General features: G+C 35.8%; 1 protein-coding gene across 2 annotated transcripts; it reads right to left on the bottom strand.

The window, feature by feature from the left end:
* Positions 1-175: 175 nt before the first annotated feature.
* On the bottom strand, positions 176-22,044 carry SATL1 (spermidine/spermine N1-acetyl transferase like 1). Of its 2 annotated transcripts, XM_079123049.1 has the most exons (6): positions 21,144-22,044; positions 16,364-16,415; positions 8,914-8,994; positions 8,414-8,515; positions 3,016-3,056; positions 176-2,404 (listed from the first exon to the last, which is right to left on the bottom strand). In XM_079123049.1, the coding sequence occupies exons 1-6, from the start codon at positions 22,002-22,004 to the stop codon at positions 2,234-2,236; spliced, it is 1,308 nt and encodes a 435-aa protein (XP_078979175.1). In that variant the 5' UTR covers positions 22,005-22,044; the 3' UTR covers positions 176-2,233. The 2 variants fall into 2 exon arrangements, with proteins under 2 accessions (XP_078979175.1, XP_078979176.1); XM_079123050.1 differs by lacking the exon at positions 8,914-8,994.
* Between the last annotated feature and the right edge of the window lie 65 nt (positions 22,045-22,109).

The raw sequence follows: 22,109 nt of genomic DNA, 5'->3' as shown, positions 1-22,109 counted from the left end.
AGTTTACTTTTCTGTTCTTGAGAAGTATTAAAAACCTTTTATTCTTCTCAAGCCTCCTATACCCATCAAAGTTGACTACATTTCCTATTTCATAGAGCATAAAATATATTACTAGACATAACCATTTCCAACTACTTTCCATCTGCCTTGCAGGTTTTACCTCTTTTCAGCCATGAATCCCCTTTCCTAAAGCTGATGCTTCTATTTGTGTTCCTGATCTCATTCCTTCCTGTCTTTAACTAGAACCATATGCCATTCTGTTGAATCTCCAGTCTTTGTTTTCTTTCCTCTCAATTATTTTCCTCAGCCTCTAAAAATATTTAGCTATTCTTTATCCAAAAGGAATAAAAACAAAGAAATTTTCTTAACTCTACCTTTTCTATGAAACTTTCTTTTCTTGAACTCCTGTTATTTCCATACTTTTTAATGTGTAATTAATGTCCCTTTCTGAATTCCCCACCTTCAATTTTTTTATAACTTACAACATCCTGAACTCTATACCAACATGAATTTTTATGCAATTAGACTTCACCACTCCATCTTTGAAACTCACTTCTCCTTTTGCTTCTTGTTTTTCCTGCTTCTTTTTCTTTATTCTTATTTTCTTGCTCTAAATTCCTTAAATGTTAAAACTCTTCAAACTGCATCCCTTATGATCTTTTTTCATTCTATATGCCCTCTCATTTTCATTCAACCAACTTCATTGGCTTCATTCATAGTTCAGCTGTCATGTATCTCCAGTGTTGTAGACCAATATTTCTAATTATTAATTAGTTTGTAGATCCATATTTCTAATTATTTTTATTTATATCCACCTAACATCCCAAAGATATTCCAATATAGTTATAGGTCAGTGTACCTAAAAATAAATTGTGTCTGTCGCCTTCTCCTTATTTCTTGTTAAATTTGTTCTACCTTTGTTATTTTCTAATCCTATCATTGCTCTCATGCAGGTCTTCATCATTGATCTCCTGGGTTATCAGAGTAGCTTCCTGGTTTATCTGCTCACTATCAGTCTGTTCTGCTTTCAAGTTAACCAGCTAGCAGTAGCTTAAACAAATATCTTCTTAAAGCCTGGAATTAAGCAATACGGGGTTGGTACAGTGGTTCATTAGTGCCAATCTTCTCTTCCTTCTTCCTGTTCACCCTACTACCAATAAATTTTCTATTGTATTCATTGATGAACATGCTGTGTAATTTATACCTCAGTATTTTCTGCCTTTGTGAATGTTTCCTCTTCGAATGCTCTTCTGTTTCATCTTGCTCGACATTCTAACTCTGTACCCATCCTCCAAATCCAATACCAGTGTCCCCTTTCTCAATTCTCCAAGGTAGAATTTCAATGTTCTTTTTCTACATTCCAAAGTACTTGGTATTTATAGATATAATAGCCCACCCCATTTGTTATTAGTAGTATTTTCTCATAGACAAGGCTTCTTGTGGGTGTGGCTGAATTTTTCTTCTATGCCCATGAAATGCCTAATACATAGAACTCTCATATACTGCCATGCTGGTTGTTGCTAGTTACAGGATAACAATAATTATAATTCAGTAAAGAACTTATACTCTACCAGGAAGGAAAGAAACATACAAATAAGAATGTTATATGTGATATCTGTCCTAATGTATGTACAACCAAAAAGCTATAGATGCTTAGAGATGAAATGTAATTCTGGGATAATGTCTAGGAGGTAGTGATGCTTAAAGCTTAAAACTTCTCGAAGACTCAGTTCATTTGCTAGTTTTTCACAAGTAAGCTCTTTAGGATTTAATGTCAGTATGTGAAATGAATATTTTAGGCTGCTCTTTCTATTCAGAAGGACCTTTATTTCATCAAATGTAAAACACATCGTAGAACTTTAAGAAGAAAAAAACCTGCCAGTTGATAATTACACTATTCCAATTTCAAATATGTTAAAATGTGAAAAAATTAGCATTGTAAATTTGATGAAATATGGTACGTTAATAATAAATATGCCAAAACCAAGCATAAGTGATTTTGAAATCACTTGTTCCTTTGGATTACTAGCACTGCTTCTAACCATTAGTATATTACTTTGGATAAAGGATAGTTAACTGTATCTGCAAAATCTGTTTCAAAGTAAAAGATCTTCTCAAACAAGAATATTATCATTTGTTGTATTTTACAACATTCAAAGTCAAACTGCTGTTTGACTCAGGTGACATTCAGATGTTGGAGCCTATGTTGGGATGAGTTGTTATGAGGCCACTTTCATTCTTCTTCTGCCATGTCCATGAGTTCTTCTCTGTTAAACCTGAATAAATGCCAGCCCTCTTCAGAAGAAAGGTCTAAAGCCCCTCGACTTGTGTAATACTCAATAGAAGCCTGGTTCCAAATGACAACAAGAAAGTGCATGCAGTTACATTGGCTCATGATGGCTATCTGTTTAAAAACAAATAAACAAAGATTACTTTTATTTGAAATATAGTATTCATTAACATTATTTTATTGAAGGTCTACTATATGCAAGACATTATATGTGCACAATATTTGGAAATAAGAATACAAGCATTATCTTTTGGACTTCTGTATAGCTATAAAAAGAAAAAACTTCCACTTTTTGAAGCATTACAACCCCTCTCTTCAAAAGCCCAAAATTGATTGCAGAGTCTTTATTCTATAGAAAAAGTTACCTAACAGCACACATATTCTCATATCTATTTGCAAAATGAAAAAGTTTGTTTTATATTGTTGTCATTCACATTGCAAATATATTTTGTGGATAAAGTTGCCTTCTAATCTCTATCAGGCTTACTTCTACTTCATAACAAAAAAGGTATACTGTGTGGTTGTGGATTACATAGAAATCAAATTTAATTAAATATAACTCATGTATTCAATTTGAAAATCCAGTTTAATTCAGATAAAAATGTGAAGTACATTAGGTTTATGTTTAAGTACTGAAATTAATTTCCTAATTTATGCCATGTTAAGTAATATTTGAAGAAGAAAAGGATAATGTTTGGAACATTAGTACTAATTATAATACATACCTGACTTAGCCTCTTCAGCATTTGAGCTCCAATACCTAGGCCTGTTAAATAGATAATGCCAAATGAAAACCATAAGATGAAAAATTCCACTTACCTTTAGTTTAAAAGGGATAAAATATAAAACCGTATTATCAGGTTGTTACATATTCTTAAGAGTGTATAGTGAAACTAACTCATGAATGTATATTATATCTCTTTTTTGTAATTGGAATGTGGTACCAAAGTTAATGTAAAAGACTTTAGGTTTATTTTAAAGATCAATGAAGAAGAAACAAGTCTCTGTCACCATCGTTTTTTAACAGGCCGTTTTTCTAATCTATGAATACTAAAAACCAATCTAAAATTTATTGTTTTTAAAAATAAAAGAATAGCTATGATAACATGGCTTATTCAAACATTAATGCACACTAATAAAATGGTTTTCTTATTTGTGATTGAGTCGTCACTACACTAGCATACTGATCAGGCTCATGAAATAGAAATGAGTTACAAAACAAAAAAGTATATTTATATTAAATCCTGTCCCTGTTCCACAAATTAATATATGCTTTTTTTAGTTTTCTAATTTTATATATATATATGTTTTTTATTATTTAAACAAATGGGATAAATGTTGTTTCTCTATTTCTACATGGAGTCAAGCCATACCATTTGTGTAATCATAAATTTACATAGGGCAATGTTGTTTGATTCATTCTGTTATTTTTTCCCTTCCCCCCACCCCTCCCACCCCTCTTTGCCCTCTATACAGTCCTTCTTTCCTCCATTCTTACGTCCCTCCTTATCGCTAACCCTAAACCTAACCCTAACCCTAAGCTAACCCCTCCTACCCCCAATATATGTCCTCATCCGCTTATCACCGAGATCATTCGTCCTTTAGTTTTTTGAGATTGGCTTATCTCACTTAGCATGATATTCTCCAATTTCATCCATTTGCCTGCAAATGCCATAATTTTATCATTCTTCATGGCAGAGTAATATTCCATTGTATATATATGTCACAGTTTCGTTATCCATTCATCAACTGAAGGGCATCTAGGTTGGTTCCACAATCTGGCTATGGTGAATTGAGCAGCTATGAACATTGATGTGGCTGTATCTCTGTAGTATGCTGATTTTAAGTCCATTGCATATAGGCCAATGAGTGGGATAGCTGGGTCAAATGGTGGTTCCATTCCAAGCTTTCTCAGGACTCTCCATACTGCTTTCCAGAGTGGCTGCACTAATTTGCAGTTCCACCAGCAATGTATGAGTGTACCTTTCTCCCCACATCCTCGCCAACACCTGTTGTTGCTTGTCTTCTTGATAATCGCCATTCTAATTGGGGTATGATGAAATCTTAGGGTAGTTTTGATTTGCATTTCTCTTATAAATAGAGATGCTGAACATGTTTTCATAAATCTGTTGATTGCTTGTACATCTTCTTCTGTGAAGTGTCTGTTCATTTCCTTAGCCCATTTGTTGATTGGATTATTTGTATTCTTGGTGTAGAGTTTTTTGAGTTCTTTATAGATTTTGGAAATTAACGCTCTATCTGAAGTATGAGTGGCAAAGATATTCTCCCACTCTGTAGGCTCTCTCTTCACATTACTGATAGTTTCCTTTGCTGAGAGAAAGCTTTTCAGTTTGAATCTATCCCAGTTGTTGATTCTTGCTTTTATTTCTTATGCTATGGAGTCCTGTTAAGGAAGTTTCATCCTAAGCGAACAAGTTGAAGGTTTGGACCTACTTTTTCTTCTATAAGATGCAGGATCTCTGGTCTGATTCTGAGGTCCTTGATCCAATTTGAGTTGAGTTTTGTGCAGGGTGAGAGATAGGGGTTTAATTTCATTCTGTTGCATATGGTTTTCCAGTTTTCCCAGCACCATTTGTTGAAGAGGCTATCTTTTCTCCATTGCATATTTTTGGCCCCTTTGTCTAGTATGAGAAATTGTATTTATTTGGGTTTGTGTCCATGTCCTCTCTTCTGTACCATTGATCTACCTGTCTATTTTGGTACCAATACCATGCCGTTTTTGTTACTATTGCTTTGTAATAGAGTTGAAGATCTGGTATTGCGATATCCCCTGCTTCACCCTTCCTGCTAAAGATTGCTTTAGCTATTCTGGGTTTCTGATTCTTCCAGATGAATTTCATAATTGCTTGCTCTATTTCTGTAAAGTACATCATTGGGATTTTAATTGGAATTGAATTGAATCTGTATAGCACTTTTGGTAGTATGGCCATTTTGACAATATTCATTCTACCTATCCTAGAACATGGGAGATCTTTCCATCTTCTAAGGTTTTCTTTAATTTCTTTCTTTAGTGTTCTGTAGTTCTCATTGTAGAGGTGTTTCACCTCTTTTGTGAGATGGATTCCCAAGTATTTTATTTTTTTCGATGCTATTGTGAATGGGGTAGTTTTCCTAAATTCTCTTTCTGAAGATTCATCACTTATGTATAAAAATGCATTGGATTTATGAGCATTGATCTTGTAACCTGCTACTTTACTGAATTCACTTATGAGTTCTAAGAGTTTTCTGGTGGAATTTCCAGGTTCCTCCAAATATATAATCATGTCATCAGTGAACAGGGATAGTTTGAGTTCTTCTTTTCCAATTTGTATCCCTTCAATTTCTTTGGTTTGTCTAATTGCTCTGGCTAGGGTCTCCAGAACGATGTTGAGTAGAAGTGGTGAAAGAGGGCATCCCTGCCTTGTTCTAGTTTTTAGGGGGAATGCTCTCAGTTTTTCACCATTTAGAATGATATTTTTCATGGGCTTAGCGTAGATGGCCTTTACAATGTTAAGGAATGTGCCCACTACCCCAATTTTTTCTAGTGTTTTGAGCATGAAGGGATGCTGTATTTTATCTATTGAAATAATCATGTCATTCTTAACTTTTAGTCTGTTGATATGGTGAATGACATTTATTGATTTCCGGATGTTGAACCAACCTTGCATCCCTGGGATAAAACCCACTTGATTGTGGTGCACTATCTTTTTAATATATTTTTGTATGCCATTTGCTAAAATTTTTTATTTCCCTCCTGATGTCTTCTGTTATCCATTCATCATATAATAGCGTATTATTTAATCTCCAGGTATTGGAGAAGTTTCTGTTTTCTATTCTGTCATTTATTTCTTATTTCAATCCATTATGATCTGATAGAGTACAAGGTAGTTTCTCTATCTTGTATTTGCTAACATTAGCTTTGTGGCATAAGACATGGTCTATTTTAGAGAAGGATCTCTGTGCTGCTGAGAAGAAAGTGCATTGGTTCTTTGTTGGATGGTACATTCTATATACGTCGGTTAAGTCTAAATTGTTGATTGTGTTATTAAGATCTATGGTTTCTTTATTCAATTTTTGTTTGGAAGATCTATCCAGTGGTGAGAGAGGTGTGTTAATCTCCTAGTATTATTGTGTTGTGGTCTATTTGATTTCTGGAATTGAGGAGGATTTGTTTGACGTACATGGATGAGCCAATGTTCGGTGTATAGATACTTATGATTGTTATGTCTTGCTGATTTATGCTTCCCTTAAGCAGTATGTAATGTCCTTCTTTATCCCTTCTGACTAGTTTTGGTTTGAAGTTCACATTCTCTGAAATGAGGATGGATACTCCAGCTCTTTTGCTGTGTCCATGTGCATGGTATATTTTTTCCCATCCTTTCACCTTTAGTCTATGGGTATCTCTTTCTTTGAGATGAGTCTCTTGCAGGCTGCATATTGTTGGATTTTTCTTTTTAATCCAATCTGCCAGTCTATGTCTTTTGATTGATGAGTTCAGGCCATTAACATTCAGGGTTATTATTGTGATATGATTTGTATTCCCAGTCATTTGACTCATTTTTGTTTTTTGACATGATTTGGTTTCTCCATTATTTGGCTATTCCTTTAGGCTAATTCCTCCTGTTGCTGATTTGCATCGTTGTTTTTCATCTCTTCCTCATGGAATATTTTGCTGAGAATGTTCTGTAATGCCGGCTTTCTTTTTGTAAATTCCTTTAGCTTTTGTTTATCATGGAAGGATCTTATTTTGTCGTCAAATCTGAAAGTAAGTTTTGCTGGGTATAAGATTCTTGGTTGGCGTCCGTTTTCTTTCAGGGATTGGTAAATGTTGTTCCAGGCCCTTGTAGCTTTTAGGGTCTGTATTGAAAAATCTGCTGATATTCTTATTGGTTCCCCCCTGAATGTAATTATGTACATTCTGAACTCCCTTTCTGACATTTCTTGTGCTATGCTGTCATTGGGTTTTATTGATATAGTATCTAGGTTTGTTTGCGACATTTTCTTCCCTTGTTTTCTCATATTGATTAGATGTCAGTGGGTGTCTGAGATATTGCAGATTTCCTCTATTGGCTTATAGTGTCCCTGTAGATTTCCAGGGTATCACCTCCCAGCCTTCAGTAACCTGAAGTCTTGGAGTAACTTGATAATGCAGTGCTTCCGAAGAAAGCTGCCCCTAGCCCGCTACTGGTTCCAGGGCTTGGAGCTGGCTCTGTGTGGAAAGGCTCTCACTGGGGGTCTGCTCCAAGAAGCTGGCCGTGTGGCAGGAGCCCACCACCGGAGTGTGCAGGGCTGCTTGGGGAAGACTCTAGCTGCCCTGCCCTGCTCTGATAAGCTGCCCAGGCCGAGTTTCACCGGGTGGGGGAGATTCACCCCGTGGCTCTATTTTAGTCTGTGTCTCTCAATGCCTCCCATTCTTGAATCCTGGGTTCTGGAGCGACTGGAGATGCAATCACCCTCTAGTCCACCATCTTGGATCACCCCATGGAAAGAGCCTGCGGCCGGAGGGGACAGGGCCGCCTGGAGAGGTCTCTGGCTGCCGTGCCTTGGTCCCAGAGGCTGCTTGCGGGTCGGAGCTCTCCGCTGGCTTGGGGACTTGTAGCTGGCTCTGTGTAGAAAGGCTCTCACTGGGCGGTCTGCTCTGAGAAGCTAGCCTTGAAAGGCGCCTCCCACCGGAGGGAGCCGGGCTGCTTGGGAAAGTCCCTGGCTGCCCTGTCCTGTTCCCTGAAGCTACCTGCGGGCCGGACCTCGCCGCGCTGGCTCATGGACTTGGAGCTGGTTCTGTACAGAAAGGCTCTCACTGGGGGGCCTGTTCCGAGATGCTGGAGAAGCTGGCCGTGTGGGAGGAGCCCACCGCCGGAGTGCACAGGGCTGCCTGGGGAGGACTCTAGCTGCCCTGTCCTACTCTGATAAGCCGCTACTTTCCGTGCCTGCCGCCCAGGCCGAGCTTCACCGGGTGTGGGAGTCTCACCCCGTGGCTCTATTTTAGTCCGAGTCTCTCAATGCCTCCCCTTCTTGAATCCTGGCTTCTGGAGTGACTGGAGATGCAGTCACCCTCTAGTCCATCATCTTGGATTGCCCCCTTAGTTTTCTAATTATTTTTAAGTAATATAATCCTAGTTTTACCTCGGTATTCTTCAATGACATAAAAATCCTCTAGGTAAAGTAACTTGCCAATCCAGGGGTCATATGTGAAGTAGTACATGGCAAATCCAATGGGCATTTTGCCTAGGAAGAGAGAAGAGGGATCATTAACAGGTTAATGAATTTAGAAATATCTTTTCCCCAAAATAGAATATTTTGTTGTTTGGTTTAACTATTAAAGTAATAGATGCTCATGAGACAACATTCAAGCAATACATAAATGTATAACACAGAAAGTTTAATTCCTCTGTAATACAACCTTTAAAAGACAAGTACTCTTTTTTATAGTTTGCATATGTTCTTCCAAAGTTTTAAATGAACAAACATGTACAAAGCATACGTTTTCTTTGTAAAAAAATAAACTAGGCTTATACGTGAATATTCCTAATTAGTATAGGAGTTTGTGCTATGTAATGGTACTTCGTTTTCAGGATATAGAAAATATGCTTCAGATTAAATTGGAAAAGGAAGGTTTACTTTACCTGATGGTGTTCGTTGATTGGTTACTTCAGCAATCAGGCAGTAGAAAAGGGGATTTTCCCCAAAGCCATCCCTCAATAAATCTGAAATATCAATTTAACATACAAAGGAATTTTGCATCTGAGAGGGTGAGTAGAAAGCTCCAGGAATTTGACTCTTTATCTGGATGAAAATTGTACTAGTAGTAGCTGTCTGAACTGAATATTTTGGAGCTCTTTAGATTATTTGAACACTTTCAACTTCTAGGAGACAGGCTGAGTGGTAAACCACAGTTAATTTAGGAGGAATTCAGCCATCAGTGTCATGCCAGATTCTTGACCTTCACTACTGTCCCATCCAGTGGCAGGCAGCTGTGGGGAGGGCAACATGCATTTGTGGAGCAGATTGCCAGAGGATGGGTGGGGAATAAGTATCTTGTCTTGCAAGCGTTGAGGTTTCATCAGACAAGTCTTTAGGTAGTGGGAATCTGTCAGGTGTTAGTGGTGAACTAAAGTTCCAAATTCTGATTTCTGCTTGAAAGTTTGTGTTTTATATTAGCAATAAATATTCTCAATTGTTTTCATTTTAAAAATAATGATGTTTTATATCCTAAAGGTGGACTGCCACTATGACCACTTAGGTGAGGACTTAAGGTTGGTTGCCATTATTCCAGCCCCCATGATCTGAAGTGGTTTGCTAGAAATTTAAAAGAGTGACACTGTTGGACAGTGAAAGCAAAACACAAAAGGTAATTTACAAAACCACCACAAATGACTAGGGAAATATGTGCTCCAATAAAACCTAAGATCATAATTAGTTTTCAACTCGGGTCAATCCCTTACAGGGACACCCTATAGCAATCAAGAAACAAGCAAATCCTGAGAAAGTGCTTCACTAAAAAATCAATTAGATACAAAGGGAAGTGAGACATTAAAAAGATACATAACTTTTGGCATATAAAAGATTGACACAGGTCAATCTTATCAGTCATTTTTTTCCTTAATTTTTGCAGTGCTGGGTTTCAAGCCTAGGCCTCACTCATACTAAGCAAGCACTCTACCACTGAGCTATACCCCATTCCATCAGTAATTAAAATGTTAAAGGATCAAATACTCCAGTCAAAACACAGATTAGCAAAATGGATGAAATTTTTAAAAGACATGATCCAATGATATGTTATCTACAAGTAACATATTAGATTCAAAGATACAAATAGTTTGAAAATATGAGTCTCAAATCATGAATAGAATGAGATAGGAGGTTACATTAATGGACATGTGGGATGAATAAAGCATTGTAAGTTGTGTTAACTTTGAAATATTAGTAGACATTTCATTCCCAGGTAATTTCCCATTCTGTCTACTACAATTGTGTCAATTGTGCAGCATATGGAATTATAAAGGTATTTTCATTTCTAGGCTTTCCAGGTTTTTAAATACACTCACCAGAAATTAAATATTAAAGCAGGAAAAAAACAAATCATTTGAAAATGGAATAAAAGAAAAAGAGAATTTTGTGCAAATAACCAAAAGAGCTGGGGTGGCTACATTTAACATCAGGCAAAATAAAGTTGATGTCAAAAACTATTTTAAGAGGCCAGGCATGGTGTCAGACACCTGTAATCTCAGCGAGTTAGAGGGCTAAAGCAGGAAGATCGCAAGTTCAAAGCCAGTCTCAGTGACTTAGTGAGACCCTATCTCAAAATATAAATATGCAATGGAGAAAAGATAGCCTCTTCAACAAATGGTGCTGGGAAAACGAAATTCATATGCAACAGAATGAAATTAAACCCCTATCTCTCACCCTGCACAAAACTCAACTCAAAATGGATCAGGGACCTCAGAATCAGACCAGAGACCCATCATCTTATAGAAGAAAAAGTAGGGCCAAATCTTCAACATGTCAGCTTAGGATCAGACTTCCTTAACAGGACTCCATAGCACAAGAAATAAAATCAAGAATCAATAACTGGGATAGATTCAAACTAAAAAGCTTTCTCTCAGCCAAGGAAACTATCAGTAATGTGAAGAGAGAGCCTACAGAGTGGGAGAAATTCTTTGCCACTCATACTTCAGATAGAGCACTAATTTCCAGAATATATAAAGAACTCAAAGAACTCTACAAACACCAAGAATACAAATAATCCAATCGACAAATGGGCTAAGGATATGAACAGACACTTCACAGAAGAAGATGTAGAAGCAATCAACAGATATATGAAAAAATGTTCAACATCTCTAGTAATAAGAGAAATGCAAATCAAAACTACCCTAAGATTCCATCTCACCCTAATTAGAATGGCGATTATCAAGAAGACAAGCAACAATAGGTGTTGGCGAGGATGTGGGGAAAAAGGTACACTCATACATTGATGGGGGGGTTGCAAATTAGTGCAGCCACTCTGGAAAGCAGTATGGAGATTCCTGAGAAAGCTTGGAATGGAACCACCATTTGACTCAGCTATCCCACTCCTTGGCCTATACCCGAAGGACTTAAAATCAGCATACTACAGAGATACAGCCACATCAATGTTCATAGCTGCTCAATTCACAATAACCAGATTGTGGAACCAACCTAGATGTCCTTCAATTGATGATTGGATAAAGAAACTGTGGTATATATATATACAATGGAATATTACTCCACCATAAAGGATGATAAAATTATGGCATTTGCAGGCAAATGGATGAAATTGGAGAATATCATGCTAAGTGAGATAAGCCAATCTCAAAAAACCAAAGGATGAATGATCTTGCTGATAAGCGGATGATGACATAATGGGAGGGGTTAGTGTTAGGGTTAGGTTTAGGTTTAAGTTTAGGGAGTGGGGCAAGAATGGAGGAAGGAAGGACTGTATAGAGGAAAAGAGGGGTGGGAGGGGTGGGGGGAGGGAAAAAAAATAAATAAAAAGGGCTGCGGAAGTATCTCAGTGTTTAAGCACCCCCAGGTTCAATCCCCAGTACCCAAACAACAACAACAACAAAAACTACTGTAAGAGGCAAGGACATTATGTAATGATAGAAGGGTAAATTCAACAAGAAAATATACCAATTATAAACATGCAGCAGCTATTACAGCTTCAAAATATATGAAGGAAACATTGATAGAACTGAAAGAAGAAATATACAGTAATATAAAAGTAGGGGACTTCAATACCCCATTGTTAATAATGTATGAAACAATTAAACAAGATAAATAAGGCAGTAGATGATGTGCACAACACCATAAACCTATTGGAACTAGCAGACATGCAGAACACTACCTGTAATCAACATCATTAACATTTTTTTCAAGGTAGATGTAACTTCTCCAGGATATGACATATGTTAGCACATAAACCAAGTCTTTATACATTTAAAAAACTTGAAATCATACACAGTATCTTTTCCAATTACAGTGTACTGAATCTAGGGGAAAAAAACAAAAAAATTGAAATTAACAAATATGTGAAAATTAAACAACATTCTTGTAAACAATCAAATCACAAAGGAAATATGAGAACACTTCGAGATGAATGAAAATGAAAGCAACATATCAGAGGATGCAGTGAAAGCAGTGCACAGGGAAACATCTATATGACATTATAAAAAGAAATAAGATCTCAAACAATAATTTTATGCCTCAAGGCATTAGGAAAAGAAGAGCAAATGACCCAAAGCTTGCAGAAGATAGGTAAAAAGAATTGGCAGAAATAAATAAGATGGATAGAAACAATGGAGGAACTTGATGGAATCAAAAATCGGTCATTTGAAAATAACAAAATTGACAGCTAGATTTTAAAAGAATAGAAAGAGGTTACAAATATTAAACCTTAGAAAAGGAGGAAATTCCTACATTGAAGTGGGGGTATACCCTTGCTGTATACTCTACCTGCCCACTGGTCACTTAGAAGATATCTTGGTACTACCATCAGTTTTTGTGGTACTTCAGTTCTTATGTTCACAAAACCCTTGCTTTAATTAATAGCCACAAAGCACAAGAGAAATGATGCTGAAAATGTATTATTATATTGTAATGATTATGTCACCTCATTATTATTGTTAATCTTTTACTATGCCTATTTATAAATTAAACTTCATTATACATGTGTATAGGGGAAAAATAATATATCTAGGATTTTGTACTATCAGGCACCAACTGAGGGTCTTGGAACATATCTTTGGATAAGGGGGACACTACTTTATACTGAAAACTAGAAATTTTTGTGAAAGAAAGTAAAGAAGACCTAAATAAATTGAAGAAAGCCCATGTTTATAGATAGAATACTTAACATTTTTAGGTTAATATTACCCAAAGTGATTTACGTATTCAACACAGTCTCTCAAAATTCCAAAATCCAGAAAGACAGTAAAATGAAACACAGTATTACCCTATGTATATGTATGATGACATGAATGGTGTGAATTTACATTGTGTACAACCATAGAATGAAAAGTTGTACCCTATTTGTGTACAATGAATCAAAATGCAGTCTATAAATTAAAGAAGATTTTAATAAAAAATGTAAATCCTGACTACTACATTTAATAAAAACTATATAACCATTATAAAAAAGAAATTGAAAATCTGATCCTTGAATTCATATGGAATTCCAAAGGCCACAAATAGCCAAAACAACTTAAAAATAAAGAACATTGGAGGATTCACACTTTCTGACTTTGAAAATTTCTAAAAGGTTATAGTAATTAAAACATTATAGTACTTGCAAAAGGACAGATAGAGAAGTGTAACAGACTAGAGAGCCCCAAAATAAACACGCATCTGAACATTCGATTTTTGGGAAGGATGCCAAGATCATTCATTAAGGGAAGGACTGTCTTCAACAAATTTTTCTGGGGAAACTATTTATATGCAAAATAGCAAATTTGGATACTTACCTTCATACTATGTACAAAATTTCATTTAAAATGTATCAAAGACCTCTATGTAAGTGCTAAAACTATAAAACTTATAATTTGGAAGCATGGAAGATCCTCATATAATTGAATCTAGTAACGATTTCTTAGCTATGATACCAAAAGCACAAGGCAGTGAAAAAAAAAACATCAAATGAAACCAAAAAGAATTTTGTGTATTATAGGATAATATCAAAGGAGGTAAAGTCACAGAATTGGTGGAAACATTTGGAAATCTTATAAAGAATGAATATGAAGAATATATTAAGAACACCTACAACTCAATACAAAAATGGGTAAAAGACATAAGTAGATATTTCTCAAGATATACAAAGGAACAGTGAATACATGACAAGAAGCTCAACATCATAAATTAGGGCAACACAAACCAAAAGCACAGTGAGATACCACTTCGTACCCATTAGAATGATCATTATACAAAAACAAAATCAGAAAAAAAGAAATTAAGTTTTGGTGAGTATGTGTAGAATTTGGGACCCTATGTGTTGCTGATGGGAATGTAAAATGGTGCAGCTGCTGTGGAAAACATTTTGATGGTTCCTCAAAAAAATAAACAGAATTTTCATATGATCCAGCAATGTCACTTCTAGCTATGTGTATGGCCAAATGAATTGAAAGCTGGAACTCAGGCGCTTGCAAAAGGACAGAGAGACAAACAGAACAGACTAGAAAGCCCAAAAATAAACACATGTATAGTCAATTGATTGAAACATTGTACATCAATATTTCATAGCAACATAATTCACAAGAGTCAAAAGGGAGAAACAACCCAAATGATGACAAAATGTGGTTTATACAGACAATGGAATATTATTCAATCTTAAAAAGGACTGAAATACTTATAAAGGCTACACCATGATGAAAATTGAAAACATTATGCTAAGTGAAATAATCCTGACACATAAACACAGATATTGTATATTTCCAATTGTATGGGGGGTACCTCGAAGAGGCAAATTAGTAGAGACAGAAAATAGAGCAGAAGTCAGGGGCTAGAGGGGAAGGAGAACAGCAATAGAGAGTCGGTTTTATTATTACAGATTTTCATTCCGACAAAGTTCTGGAGATGAATCACCATAATGGTCATGCCACATTGTGAATATATTTAATGTCAGGAATTGTACACCTAGGAATGGTTAAAAAGGTAATTTGTGTATATTTTACTATAGTTCATAAAACTTTACAGTAATAGGTAAGAGAAAATACCAAGTATTTTACCTGCAACTATACAAATACACAAGGACTTTGTACAATGAAAAAAAAGGACTGAGGATATTATGAAATTACTACCATTCAAAGGAATACTGAATCCTAAGACTGGAATATGGAGTATATAAAATATTTTGTTGTTGTTTTTTTAAGATTAACTTTTATAGCCAGGTGTGATGGACACACCTGTGATCCCAGTGTCTGGGAAGGCTGAGGCAGGAGGATCACAAATTCAAAGCCAGCGTCAGCAATTCAGCAGAGGTTCAATTACTGAGACACTGTCTCAAAAAAATATGGGGACTGAGGATGTGGCACAGTTGTTAAGCATCCCTGGATTCAATTCCTGGTATCCCACCCAAAAAGGAATAACTGTTATACATTACCCTGAGCAAGCAGTATTTTCCCTAGCCACAATGAAATGTTATATCTCAACATAGTAATACTGTTTTAGTTTGAGTACTACTTTCATGAGTGCCCTTTACTTTCAACTTTGTGTTTCTTAATGTTTCCTTTAAACCAACAAAATTACTCTTCAGTTAACATTCTAATGATGTTTATTATCAAGTGTAAGAACATAAGAATCATCACATGAGATGACATTCACGATCTGTGCAACTCAGGGTTCTATTTTTGACCAAAGCACCCAAGGTTAGTTAGTTAAGGCATGGCACCAAAAATCCCACAAGCCATTCTAATGTCCTTCTGAATCTGTCACACAGTATTAGACTGAAACCCATTATCTTCTAGGTATAATGTTCTCAATTGATTATATGCATTCTCAGTTATTAATCTTCAGGGAGTTATCCTTCATCATACTCTTTTATGGTTTAGTAAATAACTCTTTAGTCTTTTCCATTTGTAATTTTAAATGCCTTAATCATCTTTTAATATTTATGTTTATTACCTTAAAGTTCTAATTCATCATAAATCACTAATTATCCCATTATTGCTGGCTATCAAGGGTATTAAATACTTTGCAAATATTTTAAATCATTTGCTTTTGTCCATTGAATCACGTCAAGCTTCTTCCAACATAGTGAGTTTTAAATTACATTCTTTATTTGACCAATAATTTTTCTTGTTCTATGTTTTGAAAACCAGTTGAAATCTATTGTACCTGTAAAGGTGTAAGTGCTGTCAAATATCAGTCTCATGCTAAAAACAGGAAAGTATAAAACAGAGGAGCACTGGTGAAACTAGCAAATTTATGTCATGTGCATGTATAGTTTACTAATGGCATCATTTTTATGTACCAATCACATCAGCTTCCATATATCTAAGTACTAGTCCTGTGTGCATACATTCATGTTTACTTTTCTTGCTCCGAAAATACCACAAAACATCTTACCCATTGCTGTTAACTTCACTGCATGTAACATATTTTCACAGGCAGCCAGTTCCTGTCAAAGTAGAGAAAACCTTCAGTTTATGATTTAGTGATGAATTCTTAACATGATAATCATCATGGAGTTTGTATTGAACATTTATGGACATGATATCCTGGGAAGTGCTAAAAGTGAGTCAAACTTAAACCCAGTAATCTAGAAACTAAAAATCTAAAGAATCGATGCAACAAAAGAATAAAAATATAGATAGATTAGATAGATGATAGATTGATAAATATAGATTATACATTGGTAGGTAGGTAGATAGAGTCAATTCCTCATGAATGAAGGTCACAAATTTGTGATATGAAGGTTACAAAATTCATGTTGTATGCGGCTTGTAGACTTTACAGAAAAGTTGGTCAGGTGTTTGTGAGGGGTTTTTGCCAGATTAATTTTAGACTTTTGTTGTTGGTACCCAGGGGTGCTTAACCACTGAACCACATCCCCAGTCCTTTTTATTTATTTATTTATTTATTTTGTCTTGAGACAGGGTCTCACTAATTTCCTTAGGGCCTCACTAATTTGCTGAGGCTGGCCTCAAACTTACAATCCTCCTGCCTCAGCCTCCTGAGTTGCTGGGATTATAGGCATGTGCCACCATGCCCAGAAACTTTAGATATTTTAATGGGGATATTTACTATTATCTCATTTACATACTCAAATTAATTCCTTCATGATTTGTATCTCATGCTTGGAAAATTATAAAAATAGATATTCTTATTTTCTTTTTTATTGGTACATATTGATTATATAGAATGATAGGTTTCATTCGGGTATATTGATACATGCATATAACATTATTTGGTAAATTTCACTCCCTAGTAACTCCCCTTCTCTCTTCTGTCCCCCAGACCCTCTGCCTCTATGCTGCCTTATACTTTCATGATGTCCCTTTATTTTCTTTTGTTTTTCCCATTAGGTTCCACTTATGAGAGAAAACATGCAATACTTGTCTTTCTGTATCTGGCTTGTTTTGCTTAACATGATACTCTACAGTTCCATCCATTTTCCTACAAATGATATAATTTTGTTGTTTATGGCTGAAAAAACTCTGATATATATATATCATATATATATTTATATAAATTTATATATATATCATATATATTTATATATTTATATTTATATATAAATAAATTTATATATTCTATATATATATATATCACATTTTCTTTATTCATTTTTCCATTGGTAGACTCCATAGTCTGTTTCCATAACTTGACTTTTGTGCATTATGCACATGGTTTTGCATGTTTCTATGGAGTATGCTGACTTCCTTTTGGATAAATAGAAAGGAGTAGTACAGCTCAAGAAACTAAAATCTACCATATAGACATTTTTAGGTTGAAGAAATGAGGTAGAATTTCACCTTTATCTTTTTCCCCCAGTTGTCCTTAATGCCATTCATTGAATAACCATCTTATTCACTGACTTGAAATATCCCTTTTATCATATGCCATATTATCATGTATAATAAAGAGGACTTCTCCATTAGATCCTACTGATCTACCTCTGCACCAATGATCATAACATTCTAATTACTCACAGCTTTATAATATATGTTAGGAATCATCTGACCTCATTACTCTTCATTTTTGCATTTCTTTTCATGTGTAACTTAAGGATATTGACTGAATTGTATGAAATTTATAATGGAAAAGGACTTTAAAATATGTGAATAAGAGCTGACGATGTAGCCCATCTGGTAAGGTTTTTGCCTCACATGCAGAAGGACTGGGGTTCGAATCCCCAGCACTGCGGGATGGGGGAAAAGTAAAACAAAAAATATGTAAATATGATGTGTACATACTTATATACTTAAGTAGGATAACAAAGGTATTATGGCTTACATATTAGGTGTCCTCCAAATATTGATGTGTGAAACAATGCAAGAAAGTTAAGAGGTGAAATGATTGAGTTATGATAGCCTTAAACCTAATCAGAGCATTGGTCCACTTGAATGGATTAATTAGGGTGTAACTATAGGCCGGTAGGGCATGACTGGAGGAGGTGGGTCTCTGGGGACATGTCTTTAGGGTATGTATTTTGTCTCTGGAGACCATTCTCTCTCTGTGCTTCCTGGTGCAACGTGCTGAGATGCTTTTCTCGGCCATGCCCTTCAGCCACATAGTTCTTCCTCACCTTTGATCCAAAGCAATGAAGTTGGCCATGTGTGCACTTAGACCTGTGAAGCCATGAGTTCCAAATAAACTTTTTCCTCCTCTACAATTGTTCTTGTCAGGGCTTTTGCTCACAACAGTGAAAAAGCTGACTGAAACAATGGTCTAGGTTATGTAGAGCCTTGGTAAGAAGTTTTAATTTTATTCTCAATACAACCAGAAGCCAAATTGGGTTTTGAACAGTTTAGCTTCTATCTATCTGGAGAATGAACTTGGCAGAGAGTTCAAGAATTATTTATGTCCATACCTTCCCTGTTACCCTTTAAATTCCTTTAGGTAAGAGATAGTAATTCAGTAATCCCTACATCCTTTAAAGGACTTAGTACATGATCTTCAATGTTTACATTATAAACAAAATGAAATCTTACTACTACTCAGTAGTCATCTATGTATCACCAATGGACCAAAACCACACTTTGAGAACCACTACTTTAGATGGAAAATCTGGTAAGCAAGAAATTATATCTATCTATAACATGACTAGATCCCTAGATAATGTTGTGATGTGGTTAAATTTAAAATGGTTGCATATAGGAGATATTTTGAGGAATTTTTGTGGCAGGACATTAAATAAAACCTCTAATATATTCAGCAAAGAAATTACTGTGATGGAAAACTCTAAACTTCTTTGCAAGACAAGAGTATTTTGCAAATTTAACAATGAGCAGGATTTAGGGGAAATGGATATATATAAAGAACAAAAAGCTCAAAACTAATCACTCCATATTTCTGTGATGCATAGAAAGTGTTTAACTTTTCAATTATTTTTCTACATTGACTACACATTTAATTACTTTCAAGAAACTTATGGTGTATTTCAAGAACATGAGGCAAATTAAAATATAAATATAATAAGGAACTTCAGAGATACAGTTTCATTTAAGTGTGGAGTCCAGTGGTGTGTTTTCATCCAGTGATGTTAATGGGCATTGTTGGGAAAATAAGAAATGAATTCTATCCTAGTGGAGAGATTCACTGTCGTGCAACAATAAATTTATTAATGACCAAATAGTTGTCAGATACTGGAACCACAAAAACTCTAAAATTATTTTCTACTATCTGGGAAAATGTAGATCTTAAGTGGAATAACTAACCTGTTGGCCATAGTATTTTGATTCCATGAAGATTAATGCCACTTAAGAGAAATGATGTGGGAACTTATGAGGATGGAGTATGGTAGAAACCTTGGAAAGATATATATCCAAGTTCTTACTAACCTATGCCTGGGCCTAATATCACTTTGACAGATGGATTTCACTAGAAAACTGGATATTTTATTTTGGTCATTAGAAAATATGGTAGCCACACAAGAGTCAGATATAAAGAAGAATGGAAACATATTTGTAGAAAAATCGACGGAATTAGGGGGTCCTTATGTTAAGCAAAATAGGCCAGACACAAAAAGACAATTATCACATTTCTTCTCATTTTCTCCTGTGTGGAAACCAAGAAAAAAGGACCTGAAAGTAGTTAGGTAGTAGGGAAAGGAAAGGTAACAGGGGATGAGGAGAGAAAAGGGAGCACAAGAGAGGGTAGTTTGTAATAGAAAGGGTGAATACAAACAAAGCAAAACATGCGTGGGTGGAAATGCCACAACCCATTAAATTGTACAATTTTATGAACTAATAAGTGAAAAAAATTTAAACATTGCTCTCTAATCAGAGGGAATATAAATGTGACCTGATTTAGATAAGATTTAGTTATTATATATAATGAGAAAATGCAATCATTTTCATTACAAAAATCTTCATATTGTTTCCATATATATAATTGGTTCCTTATTTTAGCCCTATATTTACTCCATAAAGGATCTGGGCTACTGCTTTTTTATATATCTTTATATGGAAATGTTTTGCTTGTGTATCACATAAATGATTGCCTTAAGTGGTGCAGAACTTCAGCACAGAACTATGGCTATTAGATTGCTCCCTTTACTATATCAGAATGATTTCAAGGAAAGCCATTAAAACAAATGTTTACACAAGAAATTTTCAACTCAGCTCCTTGATTCTGGGGGTTGTGTGTGGATGAACTTCTGGTATCAACTGTCTCAAATTGTATGGAAAATCTTTTGAGTGAGAATATTGTTTTTAGGAAGTCAATCATCAGATTTTACAATCAGGTATCATCTTAGAAGAAACAAAACTACCTACTCCAAAATATTAGTAATTAATATCTGAAATCCTGTCATTGATTTGTTTGATTAAGCATTTCTCTTTTCTGAGATCCTCTTTTAATGTTAAAATTTCCCCAGGAGAGACATCATGTTCGGTCTGTAAATGATCCATGATTCTTTGAACCCCTTACTATATGACAAGTAATCTACATGTATATTGTTATTGAATCATTACAGCAATCTTTTTTGATGGAAATTATTATATAATATTGACTTTGTATGTGGAAAAATGAAGATTGAGAGGTTTAGTGACTTCCAGAAGGTTGTGTACATGTGTCATAATTAGCTGAGCCAGAATTCAAACCCAGATTATGCTTTTCTTGCTCTCTTGCAGCCCTACACTAATGCAATGAAGTTACAAGGAATTAGGAGAGACAGGCTTACTTTAATCAGCTGCAGAATTTCTGGGCAGTCTCGAGCCTCTGCAGGTCTTATTCGGAAAGAAGTCATGATTGGTTTCCTTGTGGGTGATTTACTCCTTTCAAATTTACTCATACCTGACTGGCTCCTTCCTGTTGAACTCCTGACTAAGTGGATTGGCCCTATTTGACTGGAACTTCGTCGGCTCCTACCTGGTTGGCTTGTGCCTGGAAAATTCATGCCTGGTTGGCCCATGCCTGGTTGACTCGTATCTGCTTGGTTTATTCTGAATTGGCTTGTGTATGGTTTCCATGTGCCTGTTTGGTTTGGAAACTGTTGGCTTATACCTGGTTGCCACGTGCTTCGTTGGTCCAGGAATAGTTGCCTGGTGTCTGCTTGCCTCATGCCTGGTTGCCACATGCCTGACTGGTTTGTGTCCAGTAAATTCAAGCCAGAATGGCTTGGGCCTCGTTGCCGCATACCTGGTTGCCACGTGCCTGATTGTTTCATGCCTGCTTGGATTGTGTCCATTAGATCCATTCCTGGTTGGCTTGGGCCTAGTTCTCTCATACCTGGTTGGCTCATGCTGCGTTGCAACATACCTGGTTGCTTTGGGCTTGGTTCTCTCATACCTGGTTGGCTCATACTCGGTTTCAAAATGCCTGGTTTCAAAATGCCTGGTTGTTTCATGCCTGATTGGTTTATGTCCAGTAGATTCATACCTGAATGGCTTGGGCCTGGTTCTCTCATACCTGGTTGGCTCATGCTCGGTTTCAAAATGCCTGGTTTCAAAATGCCTGATTGTTTCATGCCTGATTGGTTTATGTCCAGTAGATTGATACCTGAATGGCTTGGGCCTGGTTCTCTCATACCTAGTTGGCTCATGCTTGGTTTCAAAATGCCTGGTTTCAAAATGCCTGATTGTTTCATGTCCAGTAGATTCATGTCTGTTTGGCTTGGGCCTGGTTCTCTCATACCTAGTTGGCTCAT

This window comes from Sciurus vulgaris (assembly GCF_902686455.1).
Source record: "Sciurus vulgaris genome assembly, chromosome: X".
Classification (NCBI taxonomy): domain Eukaryota; kingdom Metazoa; phylum Chordata; class Mammalia; order Rodentia; family Sciuridae; genus Sciurus; species Sciurus vulgaris.
This window is presented reverse-complemented; position numbering and strand designations above follow the sequence as displayed.